At 66.0% G+C, this 13,864-nt stretch overlaps 1 protein-coding gene across 1 annotated transcript in view; it reads right to left on the bottom strand.

Moving 5' to 3' along the window:
* The window catches only part of R3HDM4 (R3H domain containing 4), an 11,117-nt gene extending 1,373 nt beyond the window's left edge, over positions 1–9,744 (bottom strand). Inside the window, exons 1-8 of the mRNA XM_075723541.1 lie at positions 9,701–9,744; positions 4,759–4,913; positions 4,463–4,581; positions 3,257–3,380; positions 2,673–2,758; positions 1,288–1,373; positions 810–865; positions 1–62 (exon numbers count right to left, since the gene is read on the bottom strand). The exon at positions 1–62 is cut by the window's left edge and continues 1,373 nt beyond it. Coding sequence (XP_075579656.1) covers positions 1–62; positions 810–865; positions 1,288–1,373; positions 2,673–2,758; positions 3,257–3,380; positions 4,463–4,581; positions 4,759–4,913; positions 9,701–9,744 — 732 coding nt within the window. The remainder of the gene's footprint in view (positions 63–809; positions 866–1,287; positions 1,374–2,672; positions 2,759–3,256; positions 3,381–4,462; positions 4,582–4,758; positions 4,914–9,700) is intronic.
* Between the last annotated feature and the right edge of the window lie 4,120 nt (positions 9,745–13,864).

The raw sequence follows: 13,864 nt of genomic DNA on the forward strand, positions 1-13,864 counted from the left end.
GGGCAGGAAGACACGGTGTTTGTTGCTCACTTTCATTTGACGTTTCCCTTCGATGTCTGAACCTGGGGGTGAGAGGGAGCAGTCAGCGCGCCACCGTCCTCGCCGTGGGTCCCAAACATGGCCTTCCCAGCCCAGCTACCTCCCCTCCTCCCTCGTAGCAAGCACAGGTTCCCCTGTGCTCTGCAAAGGCAGCAACTGTCCCCCCAGCCCCCTCCACGCATCCCTGCCAGCACCACAGGCTCCACTTCACATCGTTAGCGCTCTCATGCTGTTTTCCACAAGCAGCTGCTAATGAAACGCTCAGCAGCAAAGACTCCTCCGCAGGGACAGAGCCCGGTGCCTCTCCTCCCCTGCCTTGGCAACAAGACCTTCTAGGGAAACCCACGGGCAGGGCGCGGGCACGGCTGCTCTCTGCGGGAGGAGGAGGCAGCAGCCACAGGAGAGGGAGCTCCGCGAGCAGCCTCTTGCTTTGAGACATCCAGACCCAGAAACAAGAGGAGAAATGGCAGCACTGCTGCGAACGAGATGCTCCCAGGCAGAGCTGGGCCTGGCTATCACCCTGGCTTGCTGGGCCCCTAGCCCAGCAGTGGCCGATGTTGCCCACCCGCACTAGTGCTGGTGACCGGGGCTCCCGAGGGAGCTTCGGGCAGCAGAGGCAGGAGAGCAGGGTTATCTGTGAGCCGCAGCACAAGGTGGGGCTGGGAGGAGGAAGGGAGGAAGAGGCTGAGCTGGAGAGGAGAGATAGTGAGGAAGAGAAGGGAAAAACAACAACAAACCCCAAACCAACCAACCAAACATGAGGCTCTTACTGGCAGAGACGAGGTCCATGTACTGGCAGAGCGCGTGGAGCAGGAGTCGCTCGAAGCTGGGGGAGATGGGGGACAGGGTTAGAGCTGACACGTCCCAGACCAGCATCTCCCGAGTGTTGCCCTGCCCTGGCTCCTCCCACGGACCCACGGATCAGAGTCGGGGAGCACAAAGTGCCACAAGTCCCTTTGCAGGGATCCCTCCCTGGGGGCTCCGCAGGGGCCAGGCCAGGTGAGCATCCCCAGCCGGAGACCCCAGCCTGGCTGAGGGGAGGCCGAGGGGTCCCCTTTGCCCCCAGAGCCCCTCTGCAGCCTGGGGCAGCTCTGGGGCGCAGGCTGGGGGGCACGGGGAACCCTGGCAGCTGGCTTGGGCTGCGGTGAGCTGGGAACCCCCGCACACAGGGTGCGCATGGCTCAGGACCCCCGGCCCCGCTCCGTGGGGAGCAGCAACACCTGCAGAGCCCAAGGCGGGGGAAAATACCTGTTGTCCATCAGCGCCGTGTAGATGGAGTGAGGGGTGACAGAGAAGAAGGCCAGCAGCTCTTCCTCCAGGCCCTCCAGCGTCCCCTGCAAGGAGAAGCAGCGGCTGTCAGCAAGAAGACGGCAGCGGTGGCTGGGCCCTGCGGTGAGAGCAAGGAGCTGGGCGAGGGTCCGGTGTACCCCAATGCGGGCAAAGCCACCTGCCCCCGTACAGTTCTGCGCCCCTCGCAGCGCCCGCGTTTTGCCTTTGAGGAGCTGCTGCCCCAAGCCAGGGTCAGGCAGAGCCACGGGCACTTTGTGACCACAACCGGCCTTCCCCTGCCACGTCTGCACTGCCCCAGCACGACGGGGCCTCCGACTCCCAAGGCGTTACCGCCAGCAGCTCCCAGGCAAGACATCTGGATGCAAGACAGCAGGAAGGCACGAGGAAAGGAGACAACTCCCCTCTCCAGCCCCCGCGGTAGGGAAGAATCCATCCCCTGCCAACTCCGCGCTCTGTGTGCCAAGGGCTGGCATCGACCTGCGTGTTCAGAGCAGCGGCAGCCAGGAAAGCCTCGTGCCTCGCATCCCCTTTTCTCCCAACAGGCAAAAAGATCAGCTCGATGCAGCTCTCTGGAGCACCATGACCCCAGAGACAAGCAGCAGAAACAAGTCTCATTTGAGAACAAATTGAGCAGAAGCCAGTGGGCAGGAGGAGCCGAGGCTACTTTTAGAGACTCTAATTAGAGCAAAGAAAACAAACAGAGCAGGAAAACAGCACCATTGAGAACAGGGAGCAGGGAGCCAGGCCCCCCCGGGGCCCAGGAGAGCAGTGTCTGGGCAGGCAGCACGGCACAGGGGCTGCGCGTGGCAGCTCAGCTCCCCGAGCCAGGCAGCACCAGGCCACGCTTGCCTCTCCGTTCAGCCTTAATTGTCCACTCAGCGGTTTATGCAGTTTGTCCCCTTTCAAAATGCATTTGAGTTTTTCCAAATAGCCTTGCGTGGGCCATTCTGAAGACCCCAAAGGCTTCACTGCTGCCCCTGTGGGCGAACACACTGGATTTCCCCCGTCACCAGCTGCTCATCGAGCAGAGACTGGGAAACAACCACGTCAAAGTGCCCTGTAACTGCCAGAACAATCTGAACTGAGCCAGGAAAACCCATCTGCACAGGGAGCTGAATGTCTGTTTGCAGTCAGCCACCACTGCAGAGGTCATCCAAGAATTGGAGCACATTCCCTAGGAGCTCATCTGAAATTTGGCACTTGTCTGGCTCGGTGACCGCACGCGAGGTCAGGGGACAGCCCTCGGGACACGGCTCTGGACAAAGCTGCACGTGGGGGGCTGGCAGCCGGAGCCCTGCCTGCCCCGGCCCCACCGCCCCCTCCCCCCGTAGCCCCCAGCTCACCATGGGGATCCGGCCCCGCTTCAGGGTGGAGCGCAGGCGGCGGCTGATGCGCTGGAAGCACTCCTTGGGCGTGTAGGCAGGGTGCTCTGGAGCCGGCGGAGAGAAGACAGAAGGGACTCGGACGTGGTTCACATCCCCAGCGCCAGTGGGATGGCTCTGGCCGCAGCCCCACGGCATCACCTCTCAGAGGGAGCCCAGCGTCCCCCCCTAACTGCCCCGGAGGACCCCAGCTGCCCACCTCCTTCATTCGTGGGTCTGCACAGTCACCCCCGGACCAGCAACACCCTCCCCAGCAAAGGAGCGTTTGGAGGGTGCTGAGATTTGGGTGTTTGCAATTGGGGGACGGCTGCTGTGCCTGTCACCCCAGCCACTCCTGACTCCCACAAACCCTCCCGGGTCCATGGGGGGGTCTGGCAGGCATAAACGCCCCCCGCTGCAGCACCCGAGGGGTCAGCTCAGTCACCCCCTCCATGAGCGGATGGCGCAGGGAGCAGGATGCAGCCCTCAGGGAAGAGCACCCTTCCCAAAACGCATGCAAGGGAGAAAAGGGAGAGGCTCTCCCCACCCAGCGTCCCCACCAGCACCTTTCCACTTGTCTTCGTTCTTGACAGGCAGCTTCCTCTTGTGCTTCTTCCTGGCCTCCTCCTCCAGGTAGAGCAGGACTCGCTCTTGCTCTTCCCCTGACCGGTTCATGAAGTCGTTCCAGATCTGACAACACAAAGCCGCCGGGCCCAACACAGAGGTCACCAGGGAGCACCCTGCGGTGCACGGCCACCCTCAGAGCCCCACCTGGCACCCCATGAGCCTCCTCCTCCTCCTCCTCACCCACCCGTCCCTCAGGACAGCTCAGGCAGAGCAGGAACAGCAGCTCAGAGAGGGGAATGAACGGGGCTGGGCTGGGCTGGGCAGAGCTCCGCAGCTGTGACGCTGCCCCAGCCAGCACGGAGGCAGACGACGGCGGACACAAGCCGCAGCAATGACAACCTTTCTCCCTGTCTCCCCAGCTCCTGATCATCCGTTACGGCTTGTAACAACTGCTTTGGGAGGGGATGCAGATTTAACACTCGGAGCCAACATACAAAGGTGGTTTTTTTAACGGTTACTGGGAGCCCAAGTGCTGACACAAGAGCCCATCTGTGCAATCCAGCCTCAAACCCAGGTCTACCTCAGGCTTCCTAAGCCTGGCTTGAATGAGCGAGAAAAGAGCTCTGCAGAGCCAAGAGAGCGCGCACACAGACCACGCAGGTCACTCTGCAGCCAAAGCCCTGAGCATCAAATAGGAGAGAAACCAAGTTTCAAAACGCCTGGTTACATCGCAACAGTGTGAAGCAACAGAAGGGTTTGGCAAGGGGCCTGTTTTGGAGGAAGTGCTGCAGCTCACCCAGCGTCAGTCGCTCTGCAAGTACAACGCTGTACGCCGGGGCACTCGGCAACACTCCGGGCACTGCCGGGGGCAGCGGCAGCCTCCACTAAGCCAGCCTGGCCAGGCTCTGAGCAGGACCCAGCCCTTGCACCGCGCATTTGTGCGGATCCTCTGCAAGAGGATCTGCCCAGAGATTCCCCCACCCCACAGGACCAGGGGTCCCGGGACCTGATCTGCCCCTGGCACACGTGCACAGATGCCAGCCCCAACTCTGACACAGGAGCTAGGGCACAGCAGCTCAGGCCGGGGAGGCAGAGCACTCCTCGGGTCGGAGGAACGAAGTACGGACACCACGTACTGCCAGAACTGCACGTGCCGTGCCAGGGCCTCCCCAGCGAGCCCCGAGCAGGCGGGCAGCTGCGCCTACCTCCACGTAGGTCTCGTTGTTACAGGCCTCGGTGAAGATGCTCGGGGTGGCGGAGTGGGCGAGCTCTCCCTCATCGCTCCCGCATTCATCTCGCTCCAGAAGCGTCATCAGGTAGCGAGCTAGGAGGAAAAAGCAAAGCCCCTGAGAGGGGAGGCAGCACCCTCGGAGCGGCCCGGCACCCCCAGCACCCCCCGCCTGCCACACTGCAGAGGGTTTAGGGGCAGCGACCCGCCTGCCCCGGGGAAGAGACCCAGCCCGGGAAGAGTCAGCACTCAGACCCTGCCCCGGATCCTTACTGTTCTCCAGCCTCTGCAGGCTCTTGCGCCCTTTGGCCCTGGGGATGAGGTCCGAGTTGCGGATGGCCTTGTTGATATAATACTGCTTTCGCTTGGAGGGGGAGAACCTCTTGGACGGGGAGTCCTCCAGCGGGGGCAGGCAGTCCTCGATCCTCCTGCAGGGACACATGGCAGAAGGGACTGAGCCCATGCCCTGGTTTCGGCTGGGATAGAGTTAATTTTCTTCCTAGAAGCGGGCATAGCGCTGTGGTTTGGATTTCATGAGAATAATGCTGATAACACGCTGATGGTTTAGTTGTTGCTCAGTGCTGCTTATGCCAGTCAAGGACTTTTCAGCCTCCCATGCTCTACCAGGGGCACAAGAAACTGGGAGGGGGCACAGCCAGAATAGTTGATCCAAACTGGCTCAAGGGCTATTCCACACCATATGGCGTCACGCTCAGTCTATAAGCTGCGGGGAGTTGGCCAGGGAGCAGCGATCGCTGCTCGGGAACTGGCTGGGCATCGGTCGGCGGGTGGTGAGCAATTGCATTGTGCATCACTTGCTTTGTATGTTATTATTATTATCATCTTGTTGTTATTATCATTACCATTTTACTTTATTTCAACTGTTAAACTGTTCTTCTCTCAACCCAGGAGTTTTCTCACTCTTACTCCTCCGATTCTCTCCCCCATCCCACCAGGGCAGCGGCAGTGAGTGAGCGGCTGCGTGGTGCTGAGCTGCTGGCTGGGGCTAAACCACGACAGCCCACCCGAGACCCTGAGCCCACCCGAGACCCCCAGGGCCTGGGGCGGCTGCAGCAGCGTGAGAACAGGGAGCTGCATGAGGAGAGCCCACGGTGGGGACGACAGGGGAAGGAGAGCATCAGCCATCAGCGTTCACGCAACAGGCACCGAATCCTCCTCCATGGGGCCCTGCACCCCTCCGGTCACAGCACACTACGCTGCTGAACCACGGCTCGCTCCAAGGATTTGCTCTGTTTAAAGCAGCTGCGCATTAGCATCTAGACGCTCTGGGTAATTAACTCCACCAGCAAGCGAGGCAAGATGAAGAGATTCATTTCCGTGGAGGCAGAGGCTGGGGAGGGACCCTGAGGTGCCCCACGCAGCCAGACACCCGCTGCACCATTTGCCATCGCCCAGCCAGAGCGTGCCGCTGGAGCCACCGGCGCCGGCAACAGGCCCTGTCATCCGATTATGGTGGTGCTGGTCGACAGCCGGCTGAACACGAGCCAGCAGTGTGCCCAGGTGGCCAAGAAGGCCAACAGCATCCTGGCTTCTATCAGGAATGCTGTGGCCAGCGGGAACAGGGAGGTGATTGTGCCCCTGTACTCGGCACTGGTGAGGCCACACCTGGAATGCTGTGTCCAGTTTTGGGCCACTCACTACAAGGAGGACATTGGGGTGCTGGAGCGTGTCCAGAGAAGGGCAGCGGAGCTGGGGAAGGGTCTGGAGCACAGGGCTGGTGGGGAGGGGCTGAGGGAGCTGGGGGTGTTCAGCCTGGAGAAGAGGAGGCTGAGGGGAGACCTGATCGCTCTCTACAACGACCTGAAAGGAGGGTGCAGTGAGGTGAGTGTTGGTCTCTTCTCCCAAGTAGTTAGCGATAGGACAAGAGGAAATGGGCTCAAGCTGCATCAGAGGAGGTTTAGATTGGATATTAGAAAAATTTCTTCACGGAAGGGGTAGTCAAGCATTGGAACAGGCTGCCCAGAGAGGTGGGGGAGTCCCCAGCCCTGGAGGGGTTCAAAAAACAGGCAGATGTGATGTTTCGGGACATGGTTTAGTGGGCATGGGGGTGTTGGGTTGATGGTTGGGCTGATGATCTTAGAGATCCTTTCCAACCTTAATGATTCCTAGTTTTTACTTTCATTATAAATAATCCAGCCACCAAGCCAGGAAACATGAAATTGCTGCTCTGCCCTGAATTGGTTTAGTGGTGGACTTGGTAGTGTTAGGTTAATGGTTGGACTGGATGATCTTAAAGGGCTTTTCCAACCTAAACGCTTCGATGATTCGATGATTATCGAAGGCAGCGTAACACCCGCCCCGGCCATACAAACACCGGCTGGGTTGGCTCTTCCCTCCAGACCGTTACGCTGCTGCGGCTGCTCCCCACCACCACCCCAGCATCGGGCGCTCCCCTGCCCCAGCAAGGGCCGGTTTCGCTGGTTCTCCAGCCTGCGGGGACGCGGCCAGCACGTGGCACCAGCCAGCGGAGCCTGGAGCAGACACCGGCAGCCACCCCAGCACCACCCAGAGCGGGCAACAGGCAGCGAGCCCTCATTGCCATAAAGTTACAGCCCCCGGGAGAAAGACTGCACCGCTGCCAGGTACACCCAAAGGTGTTTGGCTTCTGTTAATAACAATTCCATGGGCAGGGCATTGCTTAGACACATGTAGAATTTAGGAAGGAGCATAAAACTTAGACGATCTCATGTGAAAATTAAACCAAGCGATGAGCGAGAAGCTCGCTGGGCATTTAATGCAACCACTTTGGTTTCTAAGTTCACTAAAACTCCACCAAAGACAGGAAGTTTCACTATCTTTTTGCTTGTTCTTTGCCCACTTGCTAAGGTCTCTGCGTCGCAGCTTCCCCTCCGGTTTGTGTGGATTTCCTTTAGCGTAGCAGAAGGTGGGCGAGAAAACCAACACTACCAAAACAAACCAGCCCCCCACGACCCTGCGGGCAGGGCTGGAAGGGGAGCTGCACTGCTGCAGCCAGGAGCGGCAGGGCTGACCGCTGTCCTCCCCCGTCACCGCAGCACCGCGGTCTCGCCCCTCCCGGGGGGCCGTGCCCCCACCAGGCACGGCTGTCCCCGCCGTGCCCCCGCTGCATCCCCTCCTTTCCAGCACCCTTGGAGACCCGGCACCGCAATCGGGTGCTGGCACAGCCGTCCTCAGCAGCCGGGGCAGAGCGGGCTGTGCCACCCCTTTACAGCCTGGGAAGGCAGCCAGCTCCTTACCCATGCCAAAACCTTGATTTTTTTTTTTTTTTCCCTTCCCCTGCACAAGGGCAGTAACAGGGCCTCTGCTGCTGGGGGAGGAAAACAAAAACACCTCTCCCCCTTCCAGCTTGAGAGAAAACAGCAGCAGAGGTGGCCTTGGAAGAAATAAAAGGGATGCACATATCCCTGGCGATGACTAACAGACAGGGTGGGGAGCTGTAACTCAAGCTGCAAACAGAGAGCGACCAGCACTCGCGGATCGAGTTTTGATACAAAGGTGGTTTAAAAAAAAAAAAAAAATAATAGAGGGAGTCACCTTACCACCGGCCCCAGTTCAGAGGTTTGAGTACACAGAGCTCGGCAGCTGCGAGCCTGGCACTACCAGGAGCCGTCACGGCTCGCTGGCGTGGCCCCGGGATGGCTGCGCCACAGAAAAAGCCCTTCAAAGAGAAGGAATCCAAGGCAACATGCAGTAAATATTTACCCTGCTTTCATAGACGGGGGAGCCCTAACTCAGGGCAGCGGGACAATAAGGAAGGCTCATCCTCCAGCCTCTGCTGGACGGGGGGAAAAAAGATGTTAAAAATAGTTGTTAAAAATAGTTGTGCAAGTGTTAGCAGGGTGGGAGCACCCCCAGCGCTGCTGGGACCCCCCGGCCCAGCCTTCCCCTGCCCCGCTCCAAGGCTTGGGCCTCGGGACAGGCACAGCCCCAGCTCCTCGGCAGCAGCCGCACACGCCTCTGGCTCCCCAAAACCTCCGGGGCCGTTTGCGGTGGTGCCAAGGTTGCCTGGCGTGTGTTCGCGGGCCTGGCACCCCGCCTCGGCACCCTGCGCTGCCACGTCTGCCGCCTCCGCTGCCGCCTCCGCCCGCCGGCGCTCGGCATTGCTGCGGGATTCATTCCCAACCCGGGAGGCTCACAGGTGACGGTGACCTTAGGCCTGTGCCAGCAGAGCCGGGCTTTATGGCATCGGGCACCCAGCCAGGAGCGAGCAACCAGGCTCGGACAAGCTCTGCTTTCAGTCCTTTATCGGTAACTTCGGCGTCGGGATCCCTTCCCGTGCAAGCCGCAGCCAGGCTGCCGCGGCTGCCATCACCCCGAGGGAGCAGGATCCCAGCAGAGCTCATTCCCCGGGGACTGGAGCAAGCCCTGACCCCCAGACAGACGGGCCCAGCGGCTCCAGGGCCACCGCACAGAAAATTTAGCAGCTTCTCCTCCGCTTCTCATTTCCAGGCAAGAAACAAGAAGCCCCTTGTTCCCTGCCAGGAGATTTTTAACCAGTTCCTGTTGTTTAGCGTTTAGCAAGCGGGACACGGCACCGGCACCCAAAGCAAAGCCTCCGCTGCCGCACAGCACCGTGGCGTGGGTGAAGAGAAAGCCCCCCCGGGCACAGCCACCCCATGGGCTCCCCGGTTTGGCTCTCGGCAGCCCCGGCCCGGGCCCTCCGCTAGCCCAGGCTGGGAGCGGGGGGCTTGGGCTCGGCGGTGGGAGCAGCCCCGGTGCGCAGGCTGAGCGGGACACCCACCGGGACCGGGTGTCCCAAGGGACCGAGGCCCGGCTCCCCCACGGCACGTTGCCTCTCCGCTGCCGGTGTCCCCAGGAGCACCCATGGCCTTCGGCGGGGTGAACGCTCGTTACCCCGTTATCCCGATCACGGCCTCCTGCCTCTGACACAGCCGCCTCCGGGCCCGGGCGCTTCCCTGCTCCAGGCCGACGGGGCAGGGGCTCTCCCGGGGCATCGCAGCTGCCCCCGCCCGCCGCTGCCCCCGGCCCCGCCACGGCGCCCGCAGGGCCCCCCCCGGGGGAGCGGAGCCCCCCCAGCCGCGGGGCGAGGAGGTTGCGGGGGGAACCGGCGGCTGCTGGAGGTGTGGGGGGAGGCAGGGACGGAGCCGAGGCCGGAGGCGAGGCCGCAACGGGGCCCACGGGCAGGCCCCGGCAGCCCCACGGGCAGGCCCCCAGCCGCCCCACGGCCCGCCCGGCCCCGGGGCCCCGCACTCACGGGTAGGGCTCCTCAGGGCCCGCGCCGCCCCGCAGCACCACCATGGCCCGCTCGGCTCGGCCCGGCCCGGCCCGGTACAGGCGGCGGCACCGGCGCCTCCGCCTCCCCGCAGGAAGTGGCGTCAGAGGGGGCGGGGCCGCAGGGAGCCCTGCCCCGGGGCGCGGCGGGCGGGGTCACGGGGGGGGGGGTGCAGTGGTTGCGGGGAGCCCCTAAAACCGGGGCTCGGCGGCTGGCAGAGCCCCGGGGCTGCGGCCCCTTTAAATCCCCCTGCGCCGCCCACCGCCGCCGCGGGGCTCTTAAAGGGGCCGCGCCCTGCGCGGCGGCACTCCCCCGCCCGGCCGCGGGGCGGCGCTGCGGCTGCGCTCCCGGCCGGCCCCGCGGCCCCGCCGCGCGCGGTATTTGCATGCGGCGGCGGCGACGGGCCAATGAGGGGGCGGGGCGGGGCGCGGCGGGCGCGGCGGGCCAATAGCGATGTGGGGCGGGGCGGAGAGGGGCGGGGTGGGCGCGGAGAGCCAATGGGGAGAAGGGGTGGGGCAGCGCCGGGCCCTGCCGCCCGCCCGCGGGGAGAGCAGCCGCCGTGCGGGCACCGAGCGCGCCCCGGCCCCGCCGCAGCCCGAGCCCCGGGCGGCCGCGGCTGCTATGTGGCTTCGCGGCGCACGGCCTCCACCGGGTAAGCGGGGACTCGCCGACGCACCGGCCCCGCGGCTGGTACCGGGACCCTCTCCCCACCCCCCCGCAGTCGGTACCGGAGGTTGGGGGCCTCCCCCCGCGCTCGGGGGCTGGGCGGGACCGGGACCGGGGCCGGGTACCGGCCGCGTTCCTGGGGCGGGCTGGGACCCCCGCGACCGGTTGCTGGGCAGTACCGGGGGGCCCCCTCCCCCCGCGGCCGGTTACCGGCCGCTTCCCCCGCGCCGGGCCGGGGCTCCCCCCCCGCCGCCGCTCCCGGCCCGGCCGGCACGCCCCCGCGCCGCCCGGACCCTCCGTCCCCTGCGGGCGTTACTGGCCCGGCCGGTTAGAGCCCCCCGCGCCCCGCCCGCCGGCCCCCATCGGGGAGACGGGACGGTGCCGGTGCCGCCCTGTGCCCCCGGCCGGGACAGCCCCGGGCCCGCGGCCTCCCGGGGCTCCGGCCGGAGGAGGGGGCCGGGCTCCGCGCTGGGCTGGGTGGGAGCTGCTGGCCTAGCCCGGTCCGGGCCCTCCGTGTCGGTGGCGGCCGTTCAACCCCTCCGGTTCGCGGGGCCGGGCCCCCCCCGCCCCGGGGGCCGCTGCTCCCGTCCCCGGGTTCAGCCGGGGGCCGCCGGTGCTGGGCGAGGCGCAGCCGGTGCCACGTGCGGCCGGGAGCGGGGCCGGGGCTGGGCTGTGCTGTGCTGCGGGGATGAACCCCCTGCCCGCCCCGGGGGTCCCTCCCGCGGCCCCCCCAGCCCTGTCCATCCCCAGCGCCCGGCAGCAGCTGGGCCCGGGCTCCCCATCCTCATCCTCCTCCTCCTCCTTGCTTCAATCTCTGCGCTGCCCTCGGAGCCCCCTCGCCGGCGGTGGCGTGAGCCCGTTCCGGGGGGCAGCGGGCAGGGGTGTCCGGCCGCGACCGGGCCCAGCGTCGTCGGTGGCACAAAGGCGCCGTCCGTCACACCCCCGCCGCCACGTATTTTTAGCCCGGCGTAGCCGCTGTCGCTCTCGAGCACCTGCCCTGCGGGACGCGGGTGCCGCCACCATCGCCGCCTGAAATCCCCCGCGCGCCGCACGGCGGGGAGGCACCGAGCCCCCGCGGCCCCACGCTGCCAGGAGGGACAAAGGGGCACGGCTCAAGGTCACCGCGGCCGCCGGGCCCCTCTGCGAGGGGTCAGTCCCCCAGCTCTGGCTTCGCCGCTCCGGCCGCGCTTGGGCTTTGCTTCCCCACAGGGATGCAGCAGCGTGGCCCCCGCACGGCCGCGGCCCAGGGCGCTCGAGGAGGCAGCTCCGCTCCCAGCTCTCGGCAGCACCGGTGCTGGCACTGAGTAATTTGGCAACTCGTGGCAAGGCAGAGCCACGGCGGAGCGGGGCCAGAGGAGCACATGCCTGGGACGAGCCTGGCTCCGGTTTTGCTCGCGGCTCTTGCAGGCGCAGGGGATGGAGTTCAGACGCGGCGCAGGACGGCTGCGTGGCGGGGAGCGTGGTCACGGCCGGCGAGCGGCCGCTGCTCCAGGGCAGCCCCGTGCAGGCAGCTCTGCCTGTGCAGAGAGGGGAGGGTCCCTGCCCCAACGCCTCCCCTCCGCGGACAAGATGGAGATGGCTGTGCTCGGGGAGGGGGAACTGAGGCACGGGCAGAGCCTGGGCAGTGCCCGAGGGGCCGCCAGCTCCCGGTGCCGGCTCCCCTCGGAAGCAGCAGCAGCAGCTGAGGCGCAGCCGGCAGCCCTGGGCCGGCCGCGGTGGCTGCACGTTCGCTAGCGAGAGCTGAGCCGAGCGCGGCAGGGCTCTGAGCGGATGCGGCCGCCGCCGCAGCGAGGCACGGGGGAAGCAGCTCCCACCCGGCCACCCAATCGGCAGCGGCACCGGCCCGCGCTGGAAATGGGTTCCCCTTTCCAGAATTTGCGGGATCACGCCGTAGCTGCCGGCTCCTGCGTGCCGCCAGCTGTCCTGCCCCCGCGGCGGGGGCTGCCCGTGTCCCTGGGGAGCGTCTGCCCGTCCGGCCCCCAGATCCGGCCCTGGGTCGGTCCCTGCGAGGGTCCTGGGGTGCGTGCGCTCCACCGGCCCCCGGGGCAGCAGAAATGGGGTGATGGCCCAGCTGAGTCAATGCCCGTACGTGGCACGACCGCGGCGGCAGCGCAGCAAGCTCTCTCCCTGCCTTCGGCACAGGCGAGGTCATGCCAAAGTTGTCGCCGGTGGAGCTCTGTCCGTCCAGGGGCTGGGGCCAGCTGCTGCTTGCACTGGGGCTCGGGGGGCTCGGTGCTGCGGGGGGGATCCAGGCCAGGGTGCCGGGGCAGTGGGGGTGTTGCGGGGCCCGGCCATGACGTGCCGGCGGGGTGAAGCAGAGTTGAGCCGATCGTAGCCCCACATCGCCCCGGAAGACCCACAGCCCCCAGGGAAGGGGAGAAGTGCGGGGGGCTTGCGGGGGCGGCCGGCAGCAGCCTGTTTGCCGAGGTTTTGATGAGCGAGGCGCTGCCTGCCCATCCCATGGGAAGCTGCCCTGGAGCCCTGGGGACACGCGGATCCCCCCGCGCTTTGGGATCCCGCTGGGCAAGGGCGGTGCGGACCCCGGTGCCACTTGTGCCTGGGTGCTGGCCTGGCAGCTGCCTGCTGCTGCCATCCCGGCGGCCGAGCTCCCGAGCTCCCCTCGCTCTCGTGCAGCGCGTCCCTGGTGTCCCCGGGTGGGGAAGTGCCCCGTCCCCTGTGGGGGACACGTCGGGCGGCTCTCCCAGCGCCCTCCCTGTGGGTCTGTTATCTGCGGGTGCTGCTATCCCGGTATCCGCTGCCTGCAGGGCCAGGCAGGGCTATCGGGTCCGGCAGGCCCCTTCCCCCTCCAGCAGCAGGGCCCGGCCTCCCTATCTCATTAGCTCGAGATTAATGAGGCTCCTGTGCTGTCTTTAACTCCTTCCTGCTCGCCAGCTCCTGCCAGCAGCTCCGCTGACCCTCTCCTCCGCTTCTCCCGGCAGGTTTGCGCCGACGCCTGCCAGAAGCCGAGCCGGCCGAGGACTAGAGACGCCTGGCCCCGAGCGGGGGGACGCCGCGTTGACCCCAAGGCTGCCACCCCTCCGGAAAGTGCCCGGTCGGCGAGGGAAGGGGCGATGCGCCGGGCTGCCGCCGCTGCCTGTTGAGCCCGCGGAGGTTTCGGTGCCCGCCTGGGGTGCGCTCGGCCGACGGCGGCAGCGCCCCGATCCCCACGAGCGGCCCCGTGCCTGCAGATCCCGCCGGAGCCCTCGAGCAAAGGAGACGTCAGGGCAAGGCTGAGGGGGGCTGGGGGGCTGCCCTGAGAGCCTGACAGTGCTGCGGACGCCCCGCTGCCCTCGCCCCCCTCCCTGGGCCCTGGCAGCCCCCTCACAGGGCTGCTCCCCCCCCAGCACTGCCCAGCCTTGGCCTCCAGCCCCGCTGGAGCGCGGCAGCCTGCCGGGCGCTGCCCCCCGCGCCTCCCGGGCATTGCCGCCCGGGTGCATCGCCCCCCGTCCCCCCGGGGACCCACCGCCCGCCGGCAGAGCC

Source organism: Pelecanus crispus, chromosome 20 (assembly GCF_030463565.1).
Source record: "Pelecanus crispus isolate bPelCri1 chromosome 20, bPelCri1.pri, whole genome shotgun sequence".
NCBI classification, from domain to species: Eukaryota; Metazoa; Chordata; class Aves; order Pelecaniformes; family Pelecanidae; genus Pelecanus; species Pelecanus crispus.